General features: G+C 43.3%; 1 protein-coding gene and 1 long non-coding RNA gene across 2 annotated transcripts in view; one reads left to right on the top strand and one right to left on the bottom strand.

The window, feature by feature from the left end:
• Window positions 1–1,417: 1,417 nt before the first annotated feature.
• LOC118497570 lies at window positions 1,418–12,583 on the bottom strand. The gene is made up of 2 exons (XR_004900095.1): window positions 12,143–12,583; window positions 1,418–3,663 (listed from the first exon to the last, which is right to left on the bottom strand). It is a non-coding gene; the product is annotated as an uncharacterized LOC118497570 (long non-coding RNA).
• A 90-nt stretch (window positions 12,584–12,673) lies between these two features.
• Window positions 12,674–26,117, top strand: part of TMED10 (transmembrane p24 trafficking protein 10) — a 39,104-nt gene continuing 25,660 nt past the window's right edge. The window contains exon 1 of the mRNA XM_028506824.2: window positions 12,674–12,966. Within this exon, the coding sequence (XP_028362625.1) occupies window positions 12,733–12,966 (234 nt within the window). The 5' untranslated portion in view covers window positions 12,674–12,732. The remainder of the gene's footprint in view (window positions 12,967–26,117) is intronic.

Genomic DNA, 26,117 nt, shown 5'->3' with positions numbered 1-26,117 from the left:
AACGGTATGCGGAACGCCGTCAGGGGTGACAGTGGGAGTGTAGGGCGGCAGCGACAGCGGGGACCAAGCTGGTGCTGCACATCCTCACCTCGCCGTCCACTGGCTGAGGGACTTTGGGTTAGTTACTTAACCCGTCTGACCCTCAGAGTCCTTACGATAGGGGACTTAAGAGTTGGAAAATTTTAGTTTAAGTAATAGCTAATAAGCTTAGTAATGGATGCAAGTAACAGCTTTTGTTCCAGGAACTGAAGGTGTAACCCACCCTGACTCCAGGAGACCATAAGCAGCTCTACCTTTGTTCCTCAGGAGGACTGCAAGCAGTTCAAGATGGTATCTGGGCCACTGTGCTCCAGGGTGAGATGCCTACCGCCCAGGACACAGCTGAAGACCACTGCCTGGGGCACAGCTAAAGACCACCACCCAGGGCCAGAATGCTGAAGGTCTTTTTTTCAGATATGCAATTAATTTTTCCCTGAATTCCAAACCCCTTACCTACAGTTTATTATCCTTATAAAAAGGGAGATTTTAAAATGGAATTTAAGATGGTCTGTTAGGGTATGAACCCGCCATCTTCTCAGATCACCAGCCATCTGAATAAAGCACTCATGAAGATTCAATCGCTGTCATTGCTTATTGGGTTTGGGAGTGACGGGCAGCCTGAACTCCAGTGTCTTTTCTGGTTTCACCTATCCATAACATGGGAGATTGTAATACCATCTGCCTTATACCAGCGTTGTGAAGGCAAAACGAGATAAAGCACACACTGAGCTGAGCACAGCAGACAGATAACGAAGTACTCAGTACACGTGCAGAGAGCAAAGGCTGATGACGGTGGAAAAATTAAGGTATGCTCCTGGGAGGGAGGGTTCTAGGAACACAGTGAAAACATAAGCAACTGCCAATCTGTTCGACTTCCCAACAGCTTAAATTCACTGAAGGCCTATATATGCCAGACTCTGTTCTGAGTATTTTATGTGTTTTTTTTCATTGAATCCTAACCACCACCTTTTGAGGTGGGGTCTATATTTATTCCCATTTACACGAGGAAGCTGAGGCACAGGCGGTGCAGGTGACTCGCCTGGAGTCACGGTGAGTGGGTAGGAGAACTCAGGCAGGCGTCCTGACGCCAGGGCCGCACACGTCCATGCCGCCTCTCACCCGCTGCGATGAATGTAAGACATCTAGAGGTACACGTGAGAACCGGCCGTGGGGCTCACAGCCTGGCACAGGGCTTCTGAAACCTCAGGTGCATCAGAGTCCCCCAGGGAGGTGATCTGAGATGCCCGCGCCCGGGCCCCACGCCCAGAGAGCCTGATGCTGGCAGCAGTGGCAGAGGTAGGAGCCGGAACATGGAGGACAGAAATTTGTGGGGTTTTGTTTCGGTTTTGTTTGGGGTTTTTTTTTTTTTTTTTTGACTGACAGATCGTGCCTCAGGTTTATTTGTACAAACAGCACAGGAGGACCCAGCCCACCCAGACAGCAGCCCAGGCGCCACACCAGTCCTTCTATCCTCACATCAACAGACAGAGGCCTCCTCTCTGGAAGCCTTCACAGGGGCCTGGGCACGTTTGGGAGCCTGAACCTGAGCTGGAGCCATAGTCGCAGACACCGCTGCAGCCGCAGCCTGGGTCTTGGCTTGAGCCTTGGCCTTGGCCTTGGGCCAGCAGAGATGAAGACCTTTGGCAAGGCAGGCATGTACGTGTTCCCCAAGCTTGGGATGAGTGATGTAAACAACTCAATTGAGCTTGTGGCTGCTGTCCTTTGAGATCTTAAGCTTGACCTCCTTGGGCTTTATGAGGGCCTTGATAGCCTTGGCACGTGCGCTCATGGCCTTGGCATTGCTGGCCTGCGTCTTCCTCAGGCCTTCCTGTTGTGCTTTTTGGCAAAGCACGTGTTCCTCAGGAACCTGAGGTCTACCCCACTAAGAGATTCATATCTTTGTGATCAGGGTTTTTCTATGCCGTTTGTGTCATTTTCAGGACTGGTTGTGTGTGGTGTGATTTTTTAACTTGGACGTGTCTACACTGAAGTCTACGGCTCCCAAAGGGCCTCAGAAATTTATATTTTTAACAAGATCCTCTGGGAATCCTCATGCAGGTGGTCTGGAAGTTAGGGGAGAACTCATGGGCAGTACAGGAATAACCAGATGGTCCAGTGGAGACAATATTTAGGTGATGGGAAGTGGCAATGTCTCCTAGATAAGGTGGCCTTTGACTTGAGGTTTAAGGATAGATAGGGTTTTATGTGTCCCTCTCTGCTTCCCCATTTGGAGGCTGTACTGGGTTGAACCGTGTCCCCACAGAAGATATGATGAAATCATATCCTGACCTTACACAGAAAAAGAATCTTTGCAGTTTTAAGTAGGTTAAGGGTCTTGAGATGAAATCACCCCGGATTATCTGGATGGGACCTGAATCCAATGACAAGTGTCCTTAGACAGAAGAGAGAGACAGGGAGGAAAGGAGAAGTCCACCTGAAGACAGAGGCAGAGACTGGTGTTATGCGGCTACAAGCCAAGCAGTGCCTGGAGCCACCAGAAGCTAGAAGAGACAAGGAAAAATTCTCCCCTGAAACCTTCACATAAAGCACATCTCTGCTGACACCTTTATTTCAGGTTGCCGGCCTCTAAAACTGCAACTAAATATACTTCTGTTGTTTTAAGCCACCAAGTTCAGGCTACATAATGGCAGCGCTAGGAAACTAATACAGAGGCTTTTATCCTAGTCACACCACTCACCCTGGGAAGGTCTTTGCAATTAAACACCGAGTTGTGCAGGGCACAGCCTGCAGACAGTCCAGCTATGACTGCCAGATCCCCCGCCGGGACGGCAGGCTCTACAGGCAGTGGTGGAGCACAGCTGGTAGTGATGTACTGGTGGCATTTCTGCAAACTCGCGACTCCCCTACATCTCTTTGGATGCAGGCTTGTAAGAAGTCAAAGAAAGGTTCTGTCCTCAGCCTCTGGGTTTGCATTTTACAAAGGAGATGTCCACACCTAGAAAGCATAATTTCCAGCTGAAAGTCACCCGTACGTGGGTGGCAGGGCAGGGCCAGACCGCTCTCTAGAGCACGCAGCAGTGGGATGCCCAGTGCATGGCTTTCAGAGTGGCTTGGCCATGATGCCCTGGTTATTACAAAGCTGTAATGTCATCGCTTTAACTTCACTCCAAAAGGGTCGATTATTTCTAATGACTACTTGGTGGTTGTCTTTCTTGTCCCTGACCAGTCTGTGGGTAGCAGCTTTTGACCTCTGGCTTAGAGACTCTGATGATTCCCTTACCCAGAGCTGCATCTTCTGCTTTAGGGATGCAAGCTGATCTATCTTTGGAAGCCCATCCCCAAAATGCAGAAGTTGGCCATCTGTAGAAGGGACAGCACTGGTTGTGGTCTGTGAAACACCAAATCTTAGAGAAGTACCTCTTTAGAACAGCTTATTAATACTTCCGTTGTCCATGTGCCACAGTGACTTTCTGCAAGGGAGAAGAAGAGGCTCCCTCATGTGCCTGCGGAGAGAGCTTCCTCCTTGTCTGAAGCCCTCGCTTCCCATTCCTCCCTCTTGGCTAACACTGGCGCTGAGAGCGTAGCTGGCAGAGGAATGGACCTTGTCCCCAAGCTGGTGCTCCAAGTGCTCCAGTTACTAGAGGAACAACTCCATGCCGGCTCCTAGGAGAAAGGGCGGCGGGGTTTCAGCAGGAGAAACAGGAATGTAAACCTAACCGAGAAATATTTATTGGGCACATGCCACTAGACAGGCATGGAAAGGTTGGGTGCTGAAATAGAAATGAGAAAGGGTTAGGTTAGAGCATTAGTTTTCAACCCTGGATGCATGCTGGACCACAGGAAAGATCTAAAGAATTCTAATGCTTTGGTTGTATCCCACACCACTTACATCATCTGGGGGACATTTTGGCATCGGCACTTTTTAAAAGATCTCCAGATGGGCGCTGGCTGGTGTGGCTCAGTGGACTGAGCACCGGCCTGTGAATCACTGGGTCGCTGGTTCAATTCCCAGTCAGGGCACATGCCTGGGTTGTAGTCCAGGTCAGGTCCCAGTAGGGGGCGCACGAGAGGTCACCACACATTGTTTCTCTCCCTCTCTTTCTACCTCCCTTCCAGCCTACCTAAAATAAATAAAATCTTTTAAATAAATAAATAAATAAATAAAAATGATCCCCAGATGATTCCAATGTACAGCAAAGTTAGGGAACCCCTGAAATATGGCATCCCTATGGACCATACCCAGGTATTATGTTTTCAGTCATCTGGTTGGGTCCTAGGTGAGACCTAGGCATTGGCAGTTTTTTTTTAAAGCTGCTAAGGAGAGTCCGCTGTGCAGAGGAGAATCATGTGAATAATGAAGTGAAAGAAGCATGGGCATCATCAAGGTGCCTGCAGCTAGTGCTCTTTTCTGCCTGAATGTTCCATATCTCTCACAAGATGGAACTCTTCTGGAAAGAGAGTACGTTTGGGTGCATCTCAGAGACTACTGGACACCAAGTACTGCTTAGTGGCCTATCAAGGGAGGGAAAAAGCATTGGAGAGGAAATCCAAAACCTTCTCAGAACCAGGAGTGAAGGCTGACAACGCTGTAGTCCCCCACTCTAGCAAGCTTTAAGATCTCCAAGTGCTTCTGAAATAATCTCAAGCTCTATTGAGGATCTGCGAGTGCACAGTCTTCAGGCAAGGCTGTATCCAGGTATGGAGTATAAAATAGGCAGATGTTCGGGGGTAGATGTCATTTGATTCTCTATTAATTCTCCTTTGGAAATCCTCAACTCTGGGGCTACTTCACAAAGTACTAGGCGATTTCCCTCTTTCTTTCTTCCCTCCCCCCTTCCTTTCTCAATATTTTGTCCCTTCTCTGTAGCATCAGTGGGTACAGACACAAGGTGAAGAGTTCCCATCTAACAAGAGCAACCAGACCAGAAAAAAAAAAGGAGAGATGGGGAAAAAAAAATATGTTTTCAACAAAGCAGATCAGTCCCCCAGGACTCATCCTTTTGAGCGACCAAGAATTAGCCAATCTATCAGATGCGCAGTTCAAAACACTGGTGATCAGAAAGCTCACGGAACTGGTTGATTTTGGACGAAATTTAGATGAAAGAATGCAGATTACCATAAAACAGATGCAGGAAGACACGTGGAGGAGAGCCAATAGTGAAAGGAAGGAATATGAGTCTCAAAACAATACAGTGGACCAGAAGGAAGATAGAATCAACCAAGCAGGAAAGCATGATGAAATAAGAATTCAAAAAATTGAGGAAAAGATTAAGAGCATCCAAGACACCTTTAAACGTTCCAATATCCGAATTATAGAGGTACCAGAATCGGACGGGGAAAAGCAACAGATTGAGCACGTATTTGAACAAATAATAAAGGAGAACTTCCCCAATCTGGCAAAGGGAACAGTCTTCCAAGAAATCCAAGAAGCTCAGAGAGCCCCAAAGAAGTTGGACCCAAGAAGAAACACATCAAGGCACATCATAATTACATTAGCCAAGGTAAAAACGAAGGAGGGAATCCTAGAAGCAGCAAGAGGTAAGGGGACAGTAACCTACAAAGGAGTTCCCATCAGACTGTCAGCTGATTTCTCCAAAGAGACCTTACAGGCAAGGAGGGGCTGGAAAGAAATATTCCAAGTCATGAAAGACAAGGACCTACATCCCAGATTGCTCTATCCAGCAAAGCTCTCATTTAGAATGGAAGAGAAGATAAAGTGCTTCTCAGATAAGGTTAAGTTAAAGGAGTTCATCATCACCAAGCCCTTATTTTATGAAATGCTAAAGGGACTTATCTAAGAAAAGAAGATAAAGAAAAGACATGTATAGTAAAAGGACAGCAAACTCACAAATATTAACAACCACACCTAAAGCAAAACCAAAAGAAACTAAGTAAACAATTAGAACAGGAACAGAACCACAGAAATGGAGGGCACATGGAGGGTTAGCAGCAGGGGGGTGGGAGGAGGAGAGAGGGGGAAAAGGTATAGAGAATAAGTAGCATAGAATGTAGGTTGAAAATAGATAGGGGGAGGGCAAGAATAGTACGGGAAATGTAGAAACTAAAGAACTCATAAGTATGACACATGGACATGAACTAAAGGGGGAAATGTGGGTGGGAGGGGTACAGGGTGGAGGGGAGAGAAGGGGGGAAATGGGACAAATGTAATAGCATAATCAATAAAATATATTTAAAAAATTAAAAAAAAGAGAGAGAAAAGAAAAAAAAAAAAAAGAGTTCCCATCTTACCTACCTGACCCTACTTCCTTCTCCCCTGGCGTCCCATTTGGGCAATTCTTTCTGTCCCGTGGTACCTCCACTTCGACTGGTCCAGTGGATTTTTTTTTTCCCACCTAATTTCTGCCTTGGGATTCTGCCTTCCTGGACTCCAGAACTTTCTCTCTCCGCACTGGGCTCTAGGACTGGTGTACTCCATAAGCAAACAGTGATTATGGGGCAGAAGAGACACCTCCCTTCTCGTCCTGTCCTTTTCAACTTTGTTTTGTCCTTAAAGTATGTGGGTAGTGGTGGCAGTTCATGGGACAGTTCTTATGTTTTCTGAAACGTGTTCTGTTGGGACACAGTTTTTTGTATCTTTTGCTTGCATCATCTCTAAATTTCTTCCTAATAAAATGTTTTGCTAAATCCAGACTCCTTAGTGCTCTCAGCTCACACATATCACTAGAAGAACTTTGATCCTGGCAATCAGGATTTATAGGCTGCAGTATATAAGGCAGGGTCTCGATAGTTTATCTTGACAACATCGTGGAGAACATTGTCATGGAGAATAGGTACTGGAGTTCATGTTTCCCACCCAGGAAGATAAAAATTTAGCACCATGAGAATCTGAGAGGAAAATAAATCTTGTTTTTTCAAGGAAAGTGAATTCAGGGGAGATATGAGTAGACGCTACAAATTTTGTACTATTAACATCTTTATGGATGTTCTAAAAGGCTTAAACTCAATTAAAACCCACAAAAGTTGAATTATGAATATGAGGAAGGGTAGAAAAATACTGCCCTGGAATCTCAAACTTTTTAGTAGAGTGGGAACTAAATAACGAGTATCACGTTTTAGCCTGTATAATGACTCTTGTGTCTGAAAACTAGTCTGCAGTTAGGGGATCTCACTTCTATTCTCGGCTCTAACACTGACTCACAGTGTGGATTGAGCCAAGTCACCTAACAGCTTTGGACCTCAGCTTCTCCACATGAAAAATGGCAGTTCAAATGCTACATAGAGGAACTGACATTTATTGAGCAACTGCTCTATGTTGATGTGCTAAGTGGTTTATAGTATGTTGTATTATTTTATTCATTCATTCAGCAAGTATTTTGGAACACCTACTATGTACGGGATGTGCCTGGTCTCAGGGATCTATCAGGCACAAAACAAAGACCTTGCTCTCTTAGAGATTAAATTTCAGTGGGCCTGGGTGGTGGTAAACAAGAAAACAAATAACAACATACTCTCAAATAGTGACAAGTGCTATGTGGATAACAAAACCAGATTATGTGATAGAAAGTAAGCTTGGCCCTCACTGGTGTGGCTCAGATCACCAGCCTGTGAACCAAAGGTTCACTGGTTCGATTCCTAGTCAGGGCATATGGCTGGGTTGGAGGCCAACCAACCTGGGTTGGTCCGGGGAGCAAGAGAGGCAACCATACATTGATGTTTCTCTCCCTCTCTTTCTCCCTCCCTTCCCCTCTCTCTAAAATAAATAAATAAAACTAAAAGAAAGAAAGTAACCTTGGGAGCTTCCTAGACTAGAAAAAGCTAAAACAGTTCATCACCACCAAACCAGTACTACATGAAATGTTAAACAGTCTTTTTTTTTTTAATGATTTATTTATTTTTAGAGAGGGAAGGGAGGGAGATAGAGAGAGAGAGAAACATCAATGTGCAGTTGCTGGGGGTCATGGCCTGCAACCCAGGCATGTACCCTGACTGGGAATTGAACCTGCAACACTTTGGTTCACAGCCCACGCTCAATCCACTGAGCTACGCCAGCCAGGGCTAAACAGTCTTCTTTAAGAAGAAAAAAGAAGATAAAAAATATGAACAATAAAATGACAATAAATATGTAAAATATCTATCGACAATTGAATCTAAAAATCAAAATAAACAAACAAGCAGAACAGAAACAGACTCAGAGATACAGAGAACATTTTGGCAGTTACCAGATGAGAGGGGTGTTGGGGGGACGGGTGAAAAAGGTGAAGGGATATAGAAGTACAGATAGGTAGTTACAGAATAGTCATGGGGTTGTAAAGTATGGCATAGGGAATATAGTCAATAATATTCTAGTAACAATGTACAGTGTCAGAGAGGTATGAGATTTATTGGCATGACTACTTAATAAGCTATATAATGTCTAATCACTGAGGTGTACACTTCAAACTAACATAATACAACAACTGTAATTGAAAATAAAAAAATGATTTAAAAAATATAAAGAGCTAAAAGCAAAAAAAAAAAAATGACCTAGGGACAAGGTTGCTTCTACAGGGTGGACTCTCTCAGAAGTGACTGGAGTTGGGACCTGAATGATGGGGAGCAGCCTGCAGAGGCCAGAGTCCATGGGACAAGCTCTGGGCAAGAGAGCTCCAGGCAGACGGTAAATGCAAAGGCCCTGATGCAGGCAGGCGTGTTTAAGCTGTTTGGAAGGTGGGAGTACTGGGGGCGGGGGGGGGGGGGGCGTCTGGTGGGAGGTGATCACTGGGAAAAATGAGATTAGAGAGGTAGGCAGGAGCCAGAGGACAGTGGCCTTTGGGCTGTGGCAAGGTATTTGGGCTTTATTCTGATTGGTCTGATTTACATTTTTTTTAATTTTTAAAGATTTTATTTATTATTTTTAGAGAGAGGGTAAGAGGGGCAGAAAGAGAGGAAGAGAAACATTAGATATGTGGTTGCCTCTTGCGTGCCTGCAACCCAGGCATGTGCCCTGACTGGGAACCGAACAGACGACCATTTGGCTCACAGGTCAGCACTCAATCCACTGAGCCACACCAGCCAGGGCTGATTCACATTTAAAAAAATAAATCGGTCAAGGTATATTAAGGAGCAGCATTACAGGAGGGACGCAGATGGAAGTAAAGACAATAGTAGGAAAGTTGTTGTCGTGTTCAGGTGAGAGAAGCAAGCTTTCTTTGGAAAGGGTCAGATAATAAATATATTAGGTTTGGTGGGCCGCATAAACCCTCTGCAGCACAGTCTTCTTCCCTCTCTCCGACTCTTCCTCCTCCTCCTTTTCAACAACCCTCTAAAAATGTAAAAACCCTTCTTGGCTCTTGGATGATTTGAAAAAAAACCCCAGGAGGTTGCATGGGGGATTTGGCCTGCCTAGGTGGGTAGTGGTTTGCCAACCACTAGCTTAGAGAGAAGTAGAAACTGATTGTCATACATTTAGGACACAGAGCTGGCAGGATTTGCTGAAAGAGGAAACAAGGATGGCCTCAGTGAAGAAGTAGAAGGTGGTGTAATTTACTGAGATGGGGAAGAAGTAGATTTGGGAGTGGGGGAGAAGGGGAAATTAAGAGTTAAGTATGAGTTGCTGATTAGTCACCCAAGTGGAGATGTCGAATAGGGAGCCTGATACAGACGCTGGCATTTAGGGGAGAGGTCAAAGCTGGAGATCCACATTCGGGGGGTTATGGTCCATGGGTGCATTTGCAGTCATGGGACTGGATGAGATCACCTAGAGTGCAGCGCAGAGGTTCCAGGACCAGCACATTGGGGGCTCTGAATTTAGGAGACCCATAAAGGAGGTCCTTGGAATCAGTCTGTGGGTCAAAAAGCATGACACATGAGAAATATTGCCCAATTGCTTTCCAAAGGGGTCTTTTGTATCTTCATAGAACCCATCTTGTTTTAGCTTTTTAAATACACGGTGAGTAGGGCTAGACACATGAGTGGGCGGGGGGGTGGGGTGGGAACTGGAGTTAGGAATCCTTGACTGTTTCTGCTTTGCAGCTGGGGACCTCAAGCCACACTGGGGAATGAGGAGGCGTTGAGAGGTCAGAAGCGCTTCCACGGATTCCCAGCCACAGAACTGCCCAACAAGCTTATCACAATGCAGATTTTTAATGAGAGCTTCAGATTCACTGTCCGGAGAGAGTTGTGTTTTAAACACGCTCTCTCTCTCATGCAAACACAAGGTTGAGAAATCTGGAGTTAAGGACGGACTGAGCAGGGGATGTGTCCTCGTGACGTGTCTTTACCTCCAGAGGCTCGTGGGGCTTAGGGAATCTCAGGTGGGTCTGGCTGGGGAAGTTTGAGCATGAGGGGATGGCAGATGAGTCTTAGGCCAGGAAGGAACATTTTCTTTAGTTTTGGGACACTTTCCATTTGCTCTCCCATTCAAAAGGAGGCCTTTTCCCCTCACAGATGTAAAATGGTACCTATTTTCATGCAGGTGCAATTTAAAAGGTTGGGTTCCCTAGGAGTATCTATGTACCCTGTCCTGTAGTTCCATAGCACAGAGGGGAGATTTTTTTTTTTCTGTCTTTATATGGAAACAAGAACACATTTTTCAACTCAAATACAAGCTATGCATGTTATTGATGAAACTGAAACCACACCTACACTTTAGATACGTTATGGATTTGTGTGAAAACATATGAGGAATAATGTAAGGAATTTGCTGTTAGGCCTTCTGCTCAGTCTTCCTTGAACCAGTATTTATTTTGCTTTCTAAGTGCCAGGCAGTATTTTAGCTTCAGAAGATGACACAGTGAACAAAATCGATAAAAATCCCTTCCCCTCACAAATACATAACCTAGCTAGGGAAACAGATTCATAAACACGATATATAAAATGCATATTATATTAGATAGTGGTGAGTGCTAAGGAGGAAAATATAAAAGAAGGAAGAGGGACAAGAAAGTGTTAGACGACTGAGAATACAGGACAAGAAAGGACTTGAGAGCAGTGATTTAGGAAAGTAACAATTTCTCTAAGCCTCAATGTTTTCACCTGTAAAATAAATAATAATGCCTTCCCGAAGAAGGCTCAGGACCTTACACTGACTGTGGCCCTTTTAAACTATGGGACTTTGGCCTCTCAGAATTTCTTTGGACTGTCAGAACCTTACCTGTGACATGAACAAACTTGCCCAGCCTATGTCGCATGGTTTTTGAAAATGTCACATGAGATATGTGAAACTAGTTAAAAATGTAGATAACTATTACCTAAATGTAGGATAGGAATTTGAAGGAAAAAACCACACAACTAGGGTGTGGATTGCAAATCTCTTGCTGATGGTCAGCAGAGCCTCCAGACTGAGAATAAACAATGAAGGACACGGCTGCTTGGTGCTGACTGCCCGCCCTGCAGGGGAAAGGCCAAGGAAAATGGTCAGGATGTACCACTACACCAGCAATCTTATCTTAGATCTGAGATAAAACAATCAAACTAAATGTTCCTAAGGGGACACTTAATAAGAGTTACAACGTGATATTGGTCAAAAATTTAAATGCTTCGCAGCTCCTTTGTTTGTTCTCGTGTTGTTTGTGTGACTTCAGTTCCAGGAAAAGAACTACATGGTCTGAAAGGGGTTATAAATATGGAGCATTCACGTTAATTACCAAGAGCAGGTAGTCCATCCTCTGGGTATTTCTGTAGATGTTCAATAAACATTACCCAAAGTAGATGCTTCCAAACACAGGCTATTACGTAGTTCTTTTTCATTTTCGTATTTTCTTCGGCCCTGAATATTTGATAGCATCCCAGCAGTGGTCTGGTCAATCAGTAACATATTGGTATACATGCATGGTATAGCATCTGGCACAGAGTAGGTACTCAATAGATATTTGTTAAACGAACGTTTGATTACTGTGTACATCTGGCTACTGAAGACTAGCAAACTTGATCCCTAAAACGTTTGTGCCTTTAAAACACAAACATTTGCTTTCCCTTGACAACGTTCACCTGGCAAACCAAATTAGCTCCATCCCTGAGACTGGACTGAAACACCGTTTTTTATTCAACTGAAATTCAAAATCCAAAGTTAGTTTGTACGTTATCTAGCATACTAAAGGCGCTCGATGTTTGCTAAATAAAATGCATATTCAGAGAGCCGTTACTCCAGCCCACATATGCCGGTTAGGAGCCTGGATTCGTCGCCTGTCCACTTCACACTCACCAGGGGACCTCTACACCTTCTCTGAGGTACTGGCGCCCGCTCGCCCCACAGCCATAGAGTCTTTCCGCTCAGCCTGCCGAAGTCTGGTCAAACTGTCAGTGCCCCAACTGTCACACAGGGAGGCAGGGCACAGGGAGTACGCACGCTCCGCCCCGCTCCGCCCCGCCCCACGCGCTTCGTTCGTGGCTTCCCCGCGGGTCCAGAAAAGGGCCTTGTGGCCGTTTCCCATTGGGGCTTGGTTGCTATGGTATCATCAGCCTAAAATTTGCTGGCACTGCTTCCGTAGGTTTAAGAAGGATTACTTCCAGGTCTGCCCTTGCTTGCTATGGCTGACTGAACAGTCACCGAACTCAACAAAAGTAACAGATCTATGGGAAGATTTTAGAAAAATCTTACGTAACCACTCTAACTTGTGGGTGTGACGTGGTATCACAGTCTTTCTTCCCTTTCAAAAGATTTATTACACATTCTTCTTCTATTTGCCAGTCTCCAAAATGGCGCCGGCGCCATCTGTGGGTCAGGGGTGAGTCACGTGGGCCGTCCCGGTTCCGGCGCGGTAGAGGCTCGGGTGGTGAACAGTCTCCGGCACCATGTCTGGTTTGTCTGGCCTGTCTGGCCCGCAAGCCCAGCGTAGGCCTGGCCCGGTAGCGTTGCTGGTGTTTCTCCTGCTCGTCCCCAGATCGGTTTTCGCCATTTCCTTCCATCTTCCTGTGAACTCCCGCAAGTGCCTCCGCGAGGAGATCCACAAGGACCTACTGGTGACGGGCGCCTACGAAATCAGCGACCAATCTGGGGGCGTTGGCGGCCTGCGCACCCACCTCAAGGTGCGGCACTGGGCGGAGCGGGAAGACCTTAGGCCAAGGGAGGCCGAGGATTAGGGGTGGAGGGGGGTGTCAGGCCTGGGGAGGCCCAGAGGGCGGCCTGGCCTCCCCCGAGCGCTGTGGGCGCCGGGTGGAAACCGCGCCGTGGAGGGGTGGAGGGGGCGGTTTCCACTCCGCGCCGTGCTGGTTGGCGGGCGCGGGGCGGGGCTGGGCACCAGTGCTGGGGAACCGAAGAAGGGACGCGTGGCCTCGGCGGATGTGGTGACAGCTGAGCTGGGGCGACCCTCTGTTTGTTCTGGTCTTAGGTACTTTGAACTGTAACTTGGTTCTTCGAAGAAACTTCGGACGGGGAATATTTGTTGCAGTTGGCATCAAGTTGGCATCATAAGACACATTGAAACCTGCAGGGAGATAATTAATGGAGGCGTTGAAGCTTACGGTGAAGAATGAGACCTGTAGTTTACTGAGCACTAGTTGTGTGTCAGATCAGATCTTGTGCTACTTTACATACATTCCCATTTAGTTCGTACACTCCTCTGTGAAGTAGGTACTTACTAGCTTCATTTTACACGTAAGGAAATTGAGGCTCAGAGAGGTAGTAGGATAAACTGATGCCAGAGCTGGAATTGATTCTTAGTTTGGGAGTTAAGTAAGGTGAAAGAAAAGTGCTGGAATTTTGTTCTCTCCTTACTTTTTGTTGGTAATTCCTGTGGTGACTGAAGTCAGTTATTGGTGACAGATGGTCTCAGTCTCTAGTCCTTTCTTTCCTGGTACCCCAGGGTCTGGACTTGGCCAAGTTTTAAGTGAATTTCAACGATGCTCTAGCGGTGACAACTACCGCCATAATGCCAGTTTGGTCCCATTTTGCCATCTGGGTGACCAGATTGTGCTTTGAAAGTTAATATAACTTGCTATCCGTCAGGATTGATTGTTTCCTAGGTAGTTTTATTCATTCACAGTAAGCACGTGGTTTTGGTTTTGTTTTTAACAGAATGTGTCTTAGACTAAACAGGAAGAAATATTTTTACTTTTTATATAGCACTTAGGTATAAGAGCACTATGGTTTCTGTTTAAGGTATTGGAAGCCAATCCTGATAATAGAGAGAAACTCTTTTCAGGTCTACTGTTCAGTGACCTATCCTTTTAGTAGTCTGTTCAGATACGCACTGATGTCTGACCAGGAGAGCCATGATGGCCTAATGTTAGAGGCTTGAATACAACGTGTTGGGGGTTATGCTTTGGGCTTTTCAAAGGAAATCAGAGAATGGAATGGAATCAGTGCATGGAATCAGAATTTGAACAACAAAAGACACTTTGCTGTCATCCTCAGTGTTGCTTCCTCCGATTTGTACTTATGTACATTTTAAGAGCTTTCAGAGGCTCACTATTGCTCATCTGATAAAGTTTAAGATTAAGATTTTATTTATTTTTAGAGAGAGGGAGAGAAACATCTACGTACCAGATACATAGCTCAGTTAGTCTCCTCTCACACACCCCTACCTGGGGTCCTGGCCTGCCACCCAGGCATGTACCCTGACTGGGAATCGAACAGGCGACCCATTGGTTCACAGGCTGGCACTCAGTGCACTGAGCCACACCAGCCAGGCCTCATCTGATAAAGTTGAAATTTCCCAACATGCCCTGTGGTGCACTTCATGATCTGTTCCTGAAGCTTTATATAATACTTGGTCACTCTCCACTCTTCATTGTACATATGAGCCACCCTAGACAGTACCCTAACCTCACTTACTTTCATCTTAAAACCACTTATGTTTATGCCTTGTCTTTCTTATTAGACCATTAGTATCCTGTGGGCAGGAATTATTTTCATGTTTGTATTTTCCAGAATGTCAAGTATACTTACTGCCTTGCTTCTAGTAAGCACTTCATAAATGTGGGAAGCATAGTATAGCATGGCCTTATGTATATATCCAAAGCTGCCGAAGGTACTTAACAGCAGGAGTCTGTATATGTACACGATAGCATATTGCCATTACTCAGTTGCTCTCCCCATGTTGGCTCTGTTCTCTGGCTACTAAACAGCTAAATCGCACTACTCCTGTGTTCCTAAACCCAGTTGTCAAGCAGGTAAAAATAAACGCATGAACTGAGCCAGGTGTAAGAAAAACAGCAGCAGTGGTGATATGGGAGATAATTGAGAGTATCGGAAACTAATTTGGAGTGGCCAGTACTCATCTCTTGATATGGGTCGTGACATTTTTTCAATGTCACCAACTAATTCAAATTGGTTTAGATGTTGGTTTGTTTTCAGTTTTGTGGAGAAGAGCAGAGTCAGTTGACCATATGCCCAATACCCAGATTCAACATACTGCTGACATCTTGCCAGTCTTGTTTTATCTTAACTGCTTCCCCTTTCTCATTTTATACTGAATTGTTTTAAAATAAATCCCAGATAACATGGTATTTTAGTCCTGCATACTTCTACGTGAATCTCTTAAAAACATGAACATATGCCCTGGCTGGTGTAGCTCAGTGGATTGAGAGTGGGTGGGCCTGCGAACCAAAGGTTGCCAGTTCAATTCCCAGTCGGGGCACATGCTTGGGTTATGGGCCCAGTCCCCCAGTCGGGGGTGCTCAAGAGGCAACCACACATTGATGTTTCTCTCCCTCTCCTTCCTTTTCCCTCTCTCTAAAAATAAATCAATAAAATCTTTTTTTAAAAAAACATGAACATAATCACAATGTTAGGCAACTATGATCGTACCTCACATGATTATTAAGAATTTTAATGCCATCTAGTAATACCCAGAGTATATGCAGATTTCTCCACTTGTCTTAAAAATATCTGTTTAAAATTAGTTTGTCAGCTCCCAAGTCTCTTTAATCTGGAGCCATCCACTGGCCCTCCCTTTATTTTATGCTTGCAGTTACATTGTTGGAGTCAGTTGTTTTTGAAGAATGTCCTATGTTTTGGATTTGTCTGTCTGCTTCCTTGAGGTGTCATTTAACCAGTTCTGTCCCCCACATTTCTTATAAAAGGAATTGGATGTGAAAATGTAATTAAACGCAAGTTTATCTTTTTGGTGCGGGTTCTTCATGGGTGCTGCCATGTACTTGATGTGGCGTCACGGCTGAGCACACAGTGCTGTTTGTGCCCCGTGGTGCTGCTAAGATTGATCAGTGGGCTCAGGTGTGTGTGTATTAGTGTCTTACTGCTGCCGGAACAAATTCCATGAACTTAGAGGCTTAAAACATTTATCTTGCAGTTTTAGAGGTCATAAGTCCTAAAATCAAAGTGGCACCAGGGCTGTGTTCCTTTTCATCTTATGAGAAGGTTCTAGGGAAGAATTCATTTTCTTGCCTTTTTCAGCTTCTGGAGATCACCTGCATTCTTGGGCTGGTGACCCCTTCCTTCTTCCACATTCAAGGCCAGTAGCGAATTATCTCCAACTCTTTCTCTCCCCCTTTTGCTTCCATCATCTCATCTGACTCTGCTGCTTTCCTCCTTCCCTTATAAGTGTCCTTAGGATAGCTTCTTTATCTCAAAGCCCTTATTTTAACCACCCCTCCAAAACTTATTTAGCCATGTAAAATAGCATTCACAGGATGCATTTTGGACGGTGTGTGGCGAGTAGGGGGTGCCATTATTGTGTCTACTGAGGTGACAGCATCCTGAAGCCTCCACTTCAAAGGTGCCCTTTAATTGTTTTCTTATGCATGCATTGATGACTGATGTGCGTATTGTTTCATTAAGGTTATGAAATGATTTTCTAATTCTATTACTCTTTCCATATTATTGACTGAAATTATTCTTTTGAAAAAAATATTTTTTAGAGAGAGGGGAAGGGAAAGAGAAAGAAAAGGAGAAAAACATTGATGTGTGTGAGCTACATCAATTGGTTGCCTGTCACATGCCCCCAACTGGGGACCTGGCCCACAACCCAGGCATGTGCCCTGACGGGGAATCAAACCGGTGACCTTGTGGTTCTCAGGCCAGCACTCAATCCACTGAGCCACACCAGCCAGGGCTAACTGGAATTATTCTTAAAGAATTTACATATCAATTAAGACCATTTCATTACTCTAAATTTATAATTCACATAGGAAAGGAAAGAAAAATGCAGAGTTCATTTCTTTACATTAACATTTTTCAGAAAGGAATTATTGCCCTTGTCATTTCCAGTGTTACTCAGAGGGTTAACTATTTTTCTGAAATCATTTTTTGTCATTGTTTGTTTCTGTTGATAGAGTCATTGTTTCAGTCAGTTGCATTCATTGCTTATGTTCTCACGTCTCTGGCCCCCATATTCTTTTGACACAGTCCTGTTAGACTTTGATAGTTTCCCTGTTTTGTGAAACAGTAAGGTGTCCTAGGTTCATCTATTGTATGTCCAACTCCTAATCTGGAAGCAGCTATTCCTCCAGGAGTTCTGGTTCCTTGTTGTGAGGAGTGGTATTTTAGAGACCACAAGCTGGGTGTCATTTCAAGAATGGTAATATACTGTGCAGGCCACAAGATGCATTTGTGAGCTTGATCCAGCTCCTTATGATTTGCAACCTTTTTCATAGGTTGTACCTGTTCACTCAGTTCTGCTTTCTCTTAAATGTTGACCACTCGTGGTCCAGGCTCTGCCTCAAGGATTCTTTCTGTGCATCATTTCAGCTTCTGAAGTGTAACTCCTGAGCACAAGGCTCGGATTGGTTCAGCTCCTTTTATGCCAGGCCACATTCCCGGTCTCCTCTTTGGTCATATGTCCACTTCTCACTCAAGCAGCCACGGTTTGGGGCGAGTGTAGAACTGGAGATTCGTGTAGTGCAAAACCTGGCCACGTGGATTTGGCACTTAGTTGTTTATCTGAACAAGCAGTCTCTCTTAGAAGGATCTTTGTGAATGGAGTGCCTTGATTGGCCTGGCTAATTCACCTTCTTCCTATCAAAAAGCACCTTAATGTCCGACAAGTACATCACTGTTATCATACATACCATTCTGTGTTGTAGTGTGTGTTTACCCATCTACTCAGATAGACTAAAAGCTCCTTGAGCAGAGACTGTCTCATTCATCATTGAAATGCCTCTAATACAGTGTCCGACACACAGTAGGACTTCAACATAAAGAATAAATGAGTGATGAATCGACACTGTCCTAGCCTCATCTCTGATATTTCCCTCTCCCTTCCCCTTCACTTCTCTCCTCCTACTCCCTGCTCGAGCCACACCGAACACCATGCAGTTCTTTGAATAGTGTTCTCTTAACCTGAACCAGTCCTTGCCTGTACTCCCCTCTGTCTATTTGCATTACATTCTGTTGGACATAGTTTGGTGCTTACTCTGTGAACCCTTTAATGTCATATTCATCTTTGTATCCTCAGCTCATTGTACTCTGTATGCATTGTTGTGCAACTAAGTTAGATATTTCAGTGTTATTGGGAAGCCCTGTGGTATAGTGGAAAGAGCCTGGACCAGCCTGCACCTGGAGTCAGACAGTTTTGGGTTCAAGTCCCAGCAGCTCCACCACTTAGAGGGTACATGGTCTTGGAGGGATTACTTAACCCTTTTCCTTGGGTCCCTTATTTGTAAGATGATGATAGATCTCATAGAATTGCTAGAAGGACTAACTGAGATGGACTCTTTACTGTGCAGGGCCCGTTATGGTGGGCCATAGATATTAGTGTTCTTTCCTCTCTGTTGAATGAAAATTGAATTTCTAATCTGACTCTCCTGCCATATATCATTGCAGTGACCAGATAAAGAACATTTTAATGGGAGGAATTCTGAGTATTTTGTTTGTAATTCTTCCATTCATTCAATAAATAATTCTTTAATACTTAATATATGCCAGACCTAGCTGAGTGTATGGAAATGAACAACAGACAAGATTCTTGAACTCTGATGGGGAACAGACAAAAAACAAGTTAAATATATAATTTTAGGCCATGATAAGTACTATAATGGAAAATCAAGCAGTAGGGGAGGGAATGATTGATGGCATAAAAGTGTGTGGTCAGGGATGGCCTGTTAAACAGAGACAGCATGGATTTAGGTGGTGGGTGAGAGGGACTGTGCTGCAGAGAGTCCTTCTTCAGGCCTGTGCTGAGGCGTGTTTTGTGTTGAGAGATCCAGTTGCGTTTATCCCATACACCCTCCGCAAAATGAGGCTAAACCAGGCTACATAGTATCATAGTTCGGGATTTTGTTGCACAGAATTGAGGCAGGAAGTATCAACTCATAGTGAATATAAACATTTCCTCATTACTTCTGGTCCATTTTGAAAGTCTGTTGTGTAGGGACTTGGAGTCTCAACTGTCGATTTTGCATGGAAAACCACATTTTCGTTAAGACTAGATGATACCGTAATAATGTAACAGACTCCACTACCATTTATTCTTTAGAATGCTTGTTAATAGTGAAGATTAGAGGATGAATTCATTTTAGGGGATGAGATGAGTTGATGTTTAAGAGTGATTTATACTTTGGAAATAGATTACAGAAAGAAAAAAAGGAACTGTGAGGAGTTGTAATAATCATCACGAGAAGGGAGAGAAAAGCCCAGTGGTATAATTTAAGTCATTTATAATTTTTCATCCTCTTCCAAATAATCTAATTGGTCTACGTTTTTTTTTTTTTTCATTATCATTTTTCAAGAGTGCTAAAAGCTGTATGAAAAGATAAATGTGTGTGTGTGGCGATAGTTTTGAGATGATTTTATTTGGAACACATTTCTGCTTATTACTGGTGTCTGTTGAAGGGCTGATCTTCTGTTGGGAAAAATATTTCTCTTTTGAATTTATATTTGCTGGACCATTGTCCAGTGGGTTAGAAACAGGTCAATAAGTAAGCGGTTTAATACAGAAGGGTAATTGGTAAATTTACACTTAATGGTATTAAAATCTAGTTTTTTCCCATATCATATCCAGCATTTCTAGCTTCAAATTAGAACCCGACCTTGTATTTTCTTCTCCATAAAAACTAAACAATGTGATACGCCATTTAAATCGCTCCATTCAGTGAACAGTTGTCCACAGTCATCTGTTTTGAACTGATCTAGAGAAAGGGGGCAGCTTAGAATTTGAAATTGTGCACTGTATCTTTATGATGACTTCTGAAGACTGAGTCCAGTTTCTTGGAAAATGGAGCAGATTTATAGAGGTAATCTAGTGGGGTGCAGTGACTTCTATGCTGTTTCTTGTGTGAATCGCTGACTGGTGGTTGGTCCTGAGCCATTGCCCCCATACGCATACGTAGCCTGGCAGCCTGGACAGTAGAGCCCTCTGTGAGATCAGCCAGCTGGCCACACACCAGAATTTGGGCTCCCAAACAAGCCTCTGACTGGAGGGAGGTTGATGTCATCTGCTTTGTCCTGTGCCCTGCCTCATTGTTCTGCGTAAGGTGTGGGAAGTCAAGGGACTAGTTGTTAAGAAAGAACAGGGCTTTGTTTGTGCCTAAAAGGGTCACACTGGAGGTTTTTACCGTAAATAACTTTGGAACAGTATGAAAAAAAACATTTGATCTGGCTTCACCCCCGCAGAAATACTGTTAGGGCAGCAACTGGTCTTTAGTTCTCCCTTCCTCTCTCCCACCTCCCCCTTCCTCTTTTCCCCCAACTCCACGCCCCCGCCCCCCTACCCCAGTCAAGCATGACGCATTGCCTATGTTGAGTTAATGTAACAAATGCTGATAGAAGCAGGAAGAGACCATCTATCCAGAATCATATCAGTGCCTGGAAATTTTTTATTTCTGGTTTTCAGCACTTCTTCAAGCCTCCTTAAGCAATACTTCTGTGCTGTGCTATGCCATTGCTGGTGTGTGTTGTAAATTTTAAAGAATTTGGTGTTGCTAAATGCTGTTTGTGGCCTGAGTTTGACTTTGTTTTGGGTTAGATCTAGATGTGATCCTTTGATTTCAGGGATGCAGTTGACAGATTTGGACTTAGTATTTGCTATTGTTTGAAAGATCAGGGGAAATTCATTCTGTGTCCATTAAATATAGCTTCTAGGCTCCGAGTTGTCCATGTTCCTTGTGTTTAAGAACAGTGGTGACTTGTGGTAGTCTTTTGAAGGTATTTCTAATACTATTGAATATTTCTGTAGTTTAAAACCACAACATCTTTGATGATTGGGTGTTCTTTCTGCTTTTTTTATATCAGAGTAACAGACCCAGTGGCACAAGATTCACTTGTGAACTCTTAACCAAATGAAGGGTATATATGCCTGCATATACCGTTCTCTCTTCCCCTCTCCCATGTAGTTTATTGCTTATCAGGTTAAAAACAAATGCAGGAAATGCTAGGGTCATCTGTCTTACAGTTCTTGCTACCCCTTGTTAGCTAGAGGTTTCGTTGAACACCTGCTTTCTCACAGATTTTGGTACCACTTCAGTTTCTAAATCTGGCTGCTGCTTTCATGAGAGTTTACCTTTGTCTTTTTCTCTCTGTTTCTATGCAGTAATTATTTGGGCCCTAACCATCCCCAGATTTAGTCAATGTAGCAAACTTTATCTAGTTTGCCATCCATGAGCACTGTCAGGTCAGAAGTATGGTTAGTGACCTAAATGTTTATGGAACTCTGAGCCATCACTAACAAATAATTATAATAATAATAATCCTAACAATGACAATAGTAACATTTATTGAGGGCTTGCCATGTGCCAGACACTGTTGCAGGTCCTTTATCTGTATTAAATTTAATCCTCAGCATAGCCTCATGAAGTTTGTCATCTTGTCCTTACTTTTCATATGAGACACAGAGAACTTAGGGAAGCCAGGGCCTTACAGCTAGTAAGTGGCACAGCTGTTATTTGAACACGGACCTGAGGTCTGACTCTGGAACCCTTAGTCTAACGACTGTGCTGTACTATCTCAAAGGCAGAAAAGGAAGGTGTTTGTGTTTCAGTTTATTTTTATTCAATGCACGGAGCTTCTACAAGGGACTTGCTGTTTATAAACTCCCGAGTTTGTCGTTAAGGAGCTATAAGGTTGATGGTTATCCTTAAAATAATATGTGCACATTGTATATTCAGTATTAAACTAGAGGCTGATCGTAAACCTGAGAGGGAGTGCAGGTAGGAGCCTATTTGAAGGAGATTACATCTTCAGATTTTCACCAAAAGCCACAAGCTGATTGACCTATGCTGCCATGGTAGCACTCCAGGAAAAGAAGTGTTTTTGTGTGTGTGTTTTTTTTTTCCTTCCATATTCTTGGACTGGAAAGCTATGGAGCTGATTCAACAAATGAAAGCAATGTGTGACCTGTACCAATAAAAGCACACAGACTTGCCACCTCCCCCATGGATCGTATGTCATTCTGCAGGAGTAAGTTTAGACTTGTCTAAATGAACTCTTTGTAATCTGCTTCATAAAAGCATGTAAAAATGCTAGTTTGCTTGCTCGGCTCTCAGTAGACCAAAAATTTTTTGAGAATCGGAAGGGGTATGTGTGTGTACATATGTGCATGCTTGACTTTATTTTTTGGATACATATATATTTTTTTAATCAACTTTTTATTTTAGGACAGTTTTAGATTTACAGAAAAACAGTGAAGGTAGTACAGTTCCCATATACCCCACATCCAGTTTCTCATATTAACATATTACATTAGTATGGTGCATTTGTCACACTGAGTGAACCAGTGTGACACATTAAGGTCCATACTTCATTCAGATTTCCTTAGTTTGTGCCTGATGACCTTGTTTCTCTTCCAGGGTCCCATCCTGGATATGTTACATTTTCTCATAACTCTTTGGGCTCCTTTAGACTATGACAGATTCTCAGAATTTCCTTGTTTTTTGATCACCTTGTGAGTTTTGAAGTGTATTGGTCAAGTATTTTATAGGAAGCCCCTCTATTGGGATTTGTCTGATGCTGTCATGAGAAAACAGATTATGTATTTCGAGGAGGAAGATTACAGAAGTAAAATACTATTTTCATCACATGATATCAAGGGAGCTCACTACACATGATTTATCACCGTTGATATTGACCATGTTGTCTGGCTGAGGCTGTGTTTGTCAGGTTTCTCCGCTGTCGGGTCACGTTTTTCCTCCCCCCACTGGCTCTTTGCAAGGATGCCACTATGAGTAGCCCACACTTAAGCAGTGGGGAGTTATTCTTGACTTCCTTGAAGGTGCTGTTTCTACATAAATGATTTGAGAGTCTTTGGCACAGATTTGTCTCTTGTCCTTGTTTGTTTAATTTATAACATGGGTTCATGGATATTTATTATGCTTTGGATTATAATCAATACTGCTCCCCTCCCCCTCTTATTTTAGCTTTGACTATTGGGAGTGCTTTGATGTTGCCCCTGTGTCCCTTTGACATATCCCCATTTTTGTTTTTCTGTTTTGTTTTGCTTTTGAGCACTTCCTTACTTTTTGGCACTAGAAGCTGCTCCAGGCTTCTCTTGTGTATCTCCTGCCTCAGTCCTGGGATCAGCGATTTCTCCAAGGAAACCTGGTTCCTTTCATTGAAGAATGGCATTAAGACCTGAGACCTGGGTGGATAGTATTTTTTTTTTTTTAAGATTTTATTTACTTTTAGAGAGGAGGGAAGGGAGGGAGAAAGAGAGGGAAATAAACATCAGTGTATGAGAGATACATCAATTGATTGCCTCCCACACACTGCCAACTGGGGATCTAGCCTGCAACCAGGCATATGCATTGACTGGGAATTGAACTGGTGACCCTTTGGTTCCTAGGCCTGCACTCAGTCCAGTGAGCCACACCAGCCAGGGTGGATAGTATTATTTTTAAGACATTTTTTCCTGGCACTTTTTTCTCCCCAAACAAACTGTGGTAACAATAAGTGGGCAAAAGTAGTCTCAGCCTTTCTGCAACTTTAGAGTAAGGCCAGGAATTTTTGTGCAATGCAAGAGGAGAGAAAAGTGGTAGTGCTGGAGGGCAGAGAACCAGAGCAGGGGAGCGTTCACCTAGGTCCCTCAGGTCCCGTCTCTGCCCTAGGTCAGGCACATCAGTCATTTGGAGGGTCACTGAAAGCACCTATGGTTGAACCCTAAGAGTCTGTAAGTCACAGTCCTGTTGCAAGGACCTCCCTGAAAAATTGTTTTTGGTGTTTAGTTCCAGAAAAATTATCTCAGAAGATAAATTTGTGAGTTTTCATAAGAAAACAAATGATGTGTAAATCAACTTGTTTTTCTCTCCTAGTCTTTTAATCTTGGCTTCCAGAAAACTTAGAGTCAGGTATCATTTGCTCAGTTTGGGTTCCTGATATAGCACCTGTTTGTTTCTTCCTGCAGGAGTACTCTTTCTCTTTCATTCCTAATTGCTTTATTTGCCTAGTGTTCGGGCCACAGCTGCTTTAAGATGCTTTGAAGTAGGCAGGGTATTATCTTGAATACCCTGAAGTAAAGGCTTCAGAAGCAGGAGCTGCTCAAGAACCCAGTTTTCCAGCCACTGCCTAGAATGGCCTAAGAAAATTCAGTTCTAAAAGAGTTTATATTCCCAGTGACCTAGTATTCTCACTTATTTGACAGTTTCAGTGTGAGAATATTCACATATTCCTGACATTAGCTACTCGACACATACAATTAACACTTTCCCCCTACTTTTTAAGTTGTGACCTTTGGTTTGCTTTTCTTCAGGAGGTGTTACCTAAAAACAAATCTTTATTGCTTCCTATTCCTTGACGTTATATGGGCAAATTTTATGACTTGTATGACCCTTGTTTAATTAATTGTTTAATTAATTAAACAATTACATAATTGTTTAATTATGTTTTTATTGTTAAAAGGGAAGAAAGGAATCCTTTAAAAAAAGGGCTTGCTGTTACAGTAGGTGTAAGTGGCAGTTATTTGTCATTACATAGGTCGTTTTCTAATAAAATTTAAGAAGGAAAGAATAAAATCTCAATTCTTGAGAAGCCAGATAATCTTTTAAGGTGATGTGTAATCAGAGCATTTTAATTAAAGGATATTTAAAACCATCATTTCAGCCTATTAGACTGCCAGTTCTGGCCAGTCACTGAGCTTGGCCCAGTTTTCTGTTCCCTAATTTTAGCTACCTGCTGATTTATGTAATTATGTTGGGCTTACAGAATGTGGTTTTTTTCCCTTAAGATCAGTGGCTTGGTTCCTAAATAACTGCAAGGCTATGAACTACACGGGAAAGCTACTGATTTTCAGGAAAATTCCAGGTTTTGTTAGAATGCCTAACAGTCCATACAAGCATGCCATGAAGGTTAAGTTGCCATGTTGCCTGCAAGGATTTCCAGATTTCTAGGTGAATATACCCTTGTGTAGTTCTGCTAACTCAAGGTCACGGGGAGTATAGAAGTGTGGAGGCCCCAAGGAAATTGTGGTCATTGTCACACACTATTTCTGGGACGTGCAGTAAATTTCGTGCTGATAGAAGAATATACCGGCAGTCGTGGGGCCTTTGCCTTCTGCCTCTTGTAAAGCATTTGAGTTTCTGCCCTAGAATGAACCTTTAATAAATTTTCAGATGTTATAGAAAGAACCAACAAAGCAATAGGTTCTGCCATGATTACAGTTCCTCAGTACAACGTAGAAGAGGAAAATTTAAACAGTTTTTACCCCTTCTGAGTACTAGTTGGAGGTATGGATTGTACCAGAGTCTTTCAGAAAAACATGGCCAACTTCTTAGTTCATTTAGCAAATTAACTTGATGAAGGATTTTTGCCAATACCTTAATAAGATTTTTGTGACCTGTTTCAAGTCTCCTTTATCATTTAGAGTCTCTTTAAATCAATAGCTGTTTTTGAAGAATATTTTTAGTATCTTAGAGAATACAAAGAAGTCATAACCTATTATTCTAGGAAATAAGATGGCAAATGTGTGCCAAATCTTGTAAGCCCCATTAAGTTGGGTTGTTCTAGGCCAGTGACCCAGCCTCTTTCTTTGCCCGGCTGTGGAGATGTGGCCATCTGTGAGGACTGTTCCGTGCTGTGCCCTTGGTGTTCATTCCCTGCCGTCTTCCACTGTTCCCATTAACATTTAAACATTTCTAACATTCTAAACATTTCTAGATTTTGGAATCTCTTCCTTTTCTCTTAAGAATTAAGACAGTAGAAGGAGGGACCCCCCCAAAACCAGAATTTATTTATAAAAACTTGTGTATTTATTCTTCCATATTTAAACTTCAGCCACCTTTAAAGTACTCTCTCCATTTGATGCAAGATGTGTTTTCCACTGCTCATAACAGTTTTTGAACTCACTGACTTTGAT

The sequence above is a fragment of the Phyllostomus discolor genome, chromosome 1, assembly GCF_004126475.2.
Source record: "Phyllostomus discolor isolate MPI-MPIP mPhyDis1 chromosome 1, mPhyDis1.pri.v3, whole genome shotgun sequence".
NCBI lineage: Eukaryota > Metazoa > Chordata > Mammalia > Chiroptera > Phyllostomidae > Phyllostomus > Phyllostomus discolor.
The sequence above is the reverse complement of the archived record's forward strand: the minus strand, read 5'-3'. Positions and strand labels throughout refer to the sequence as shown.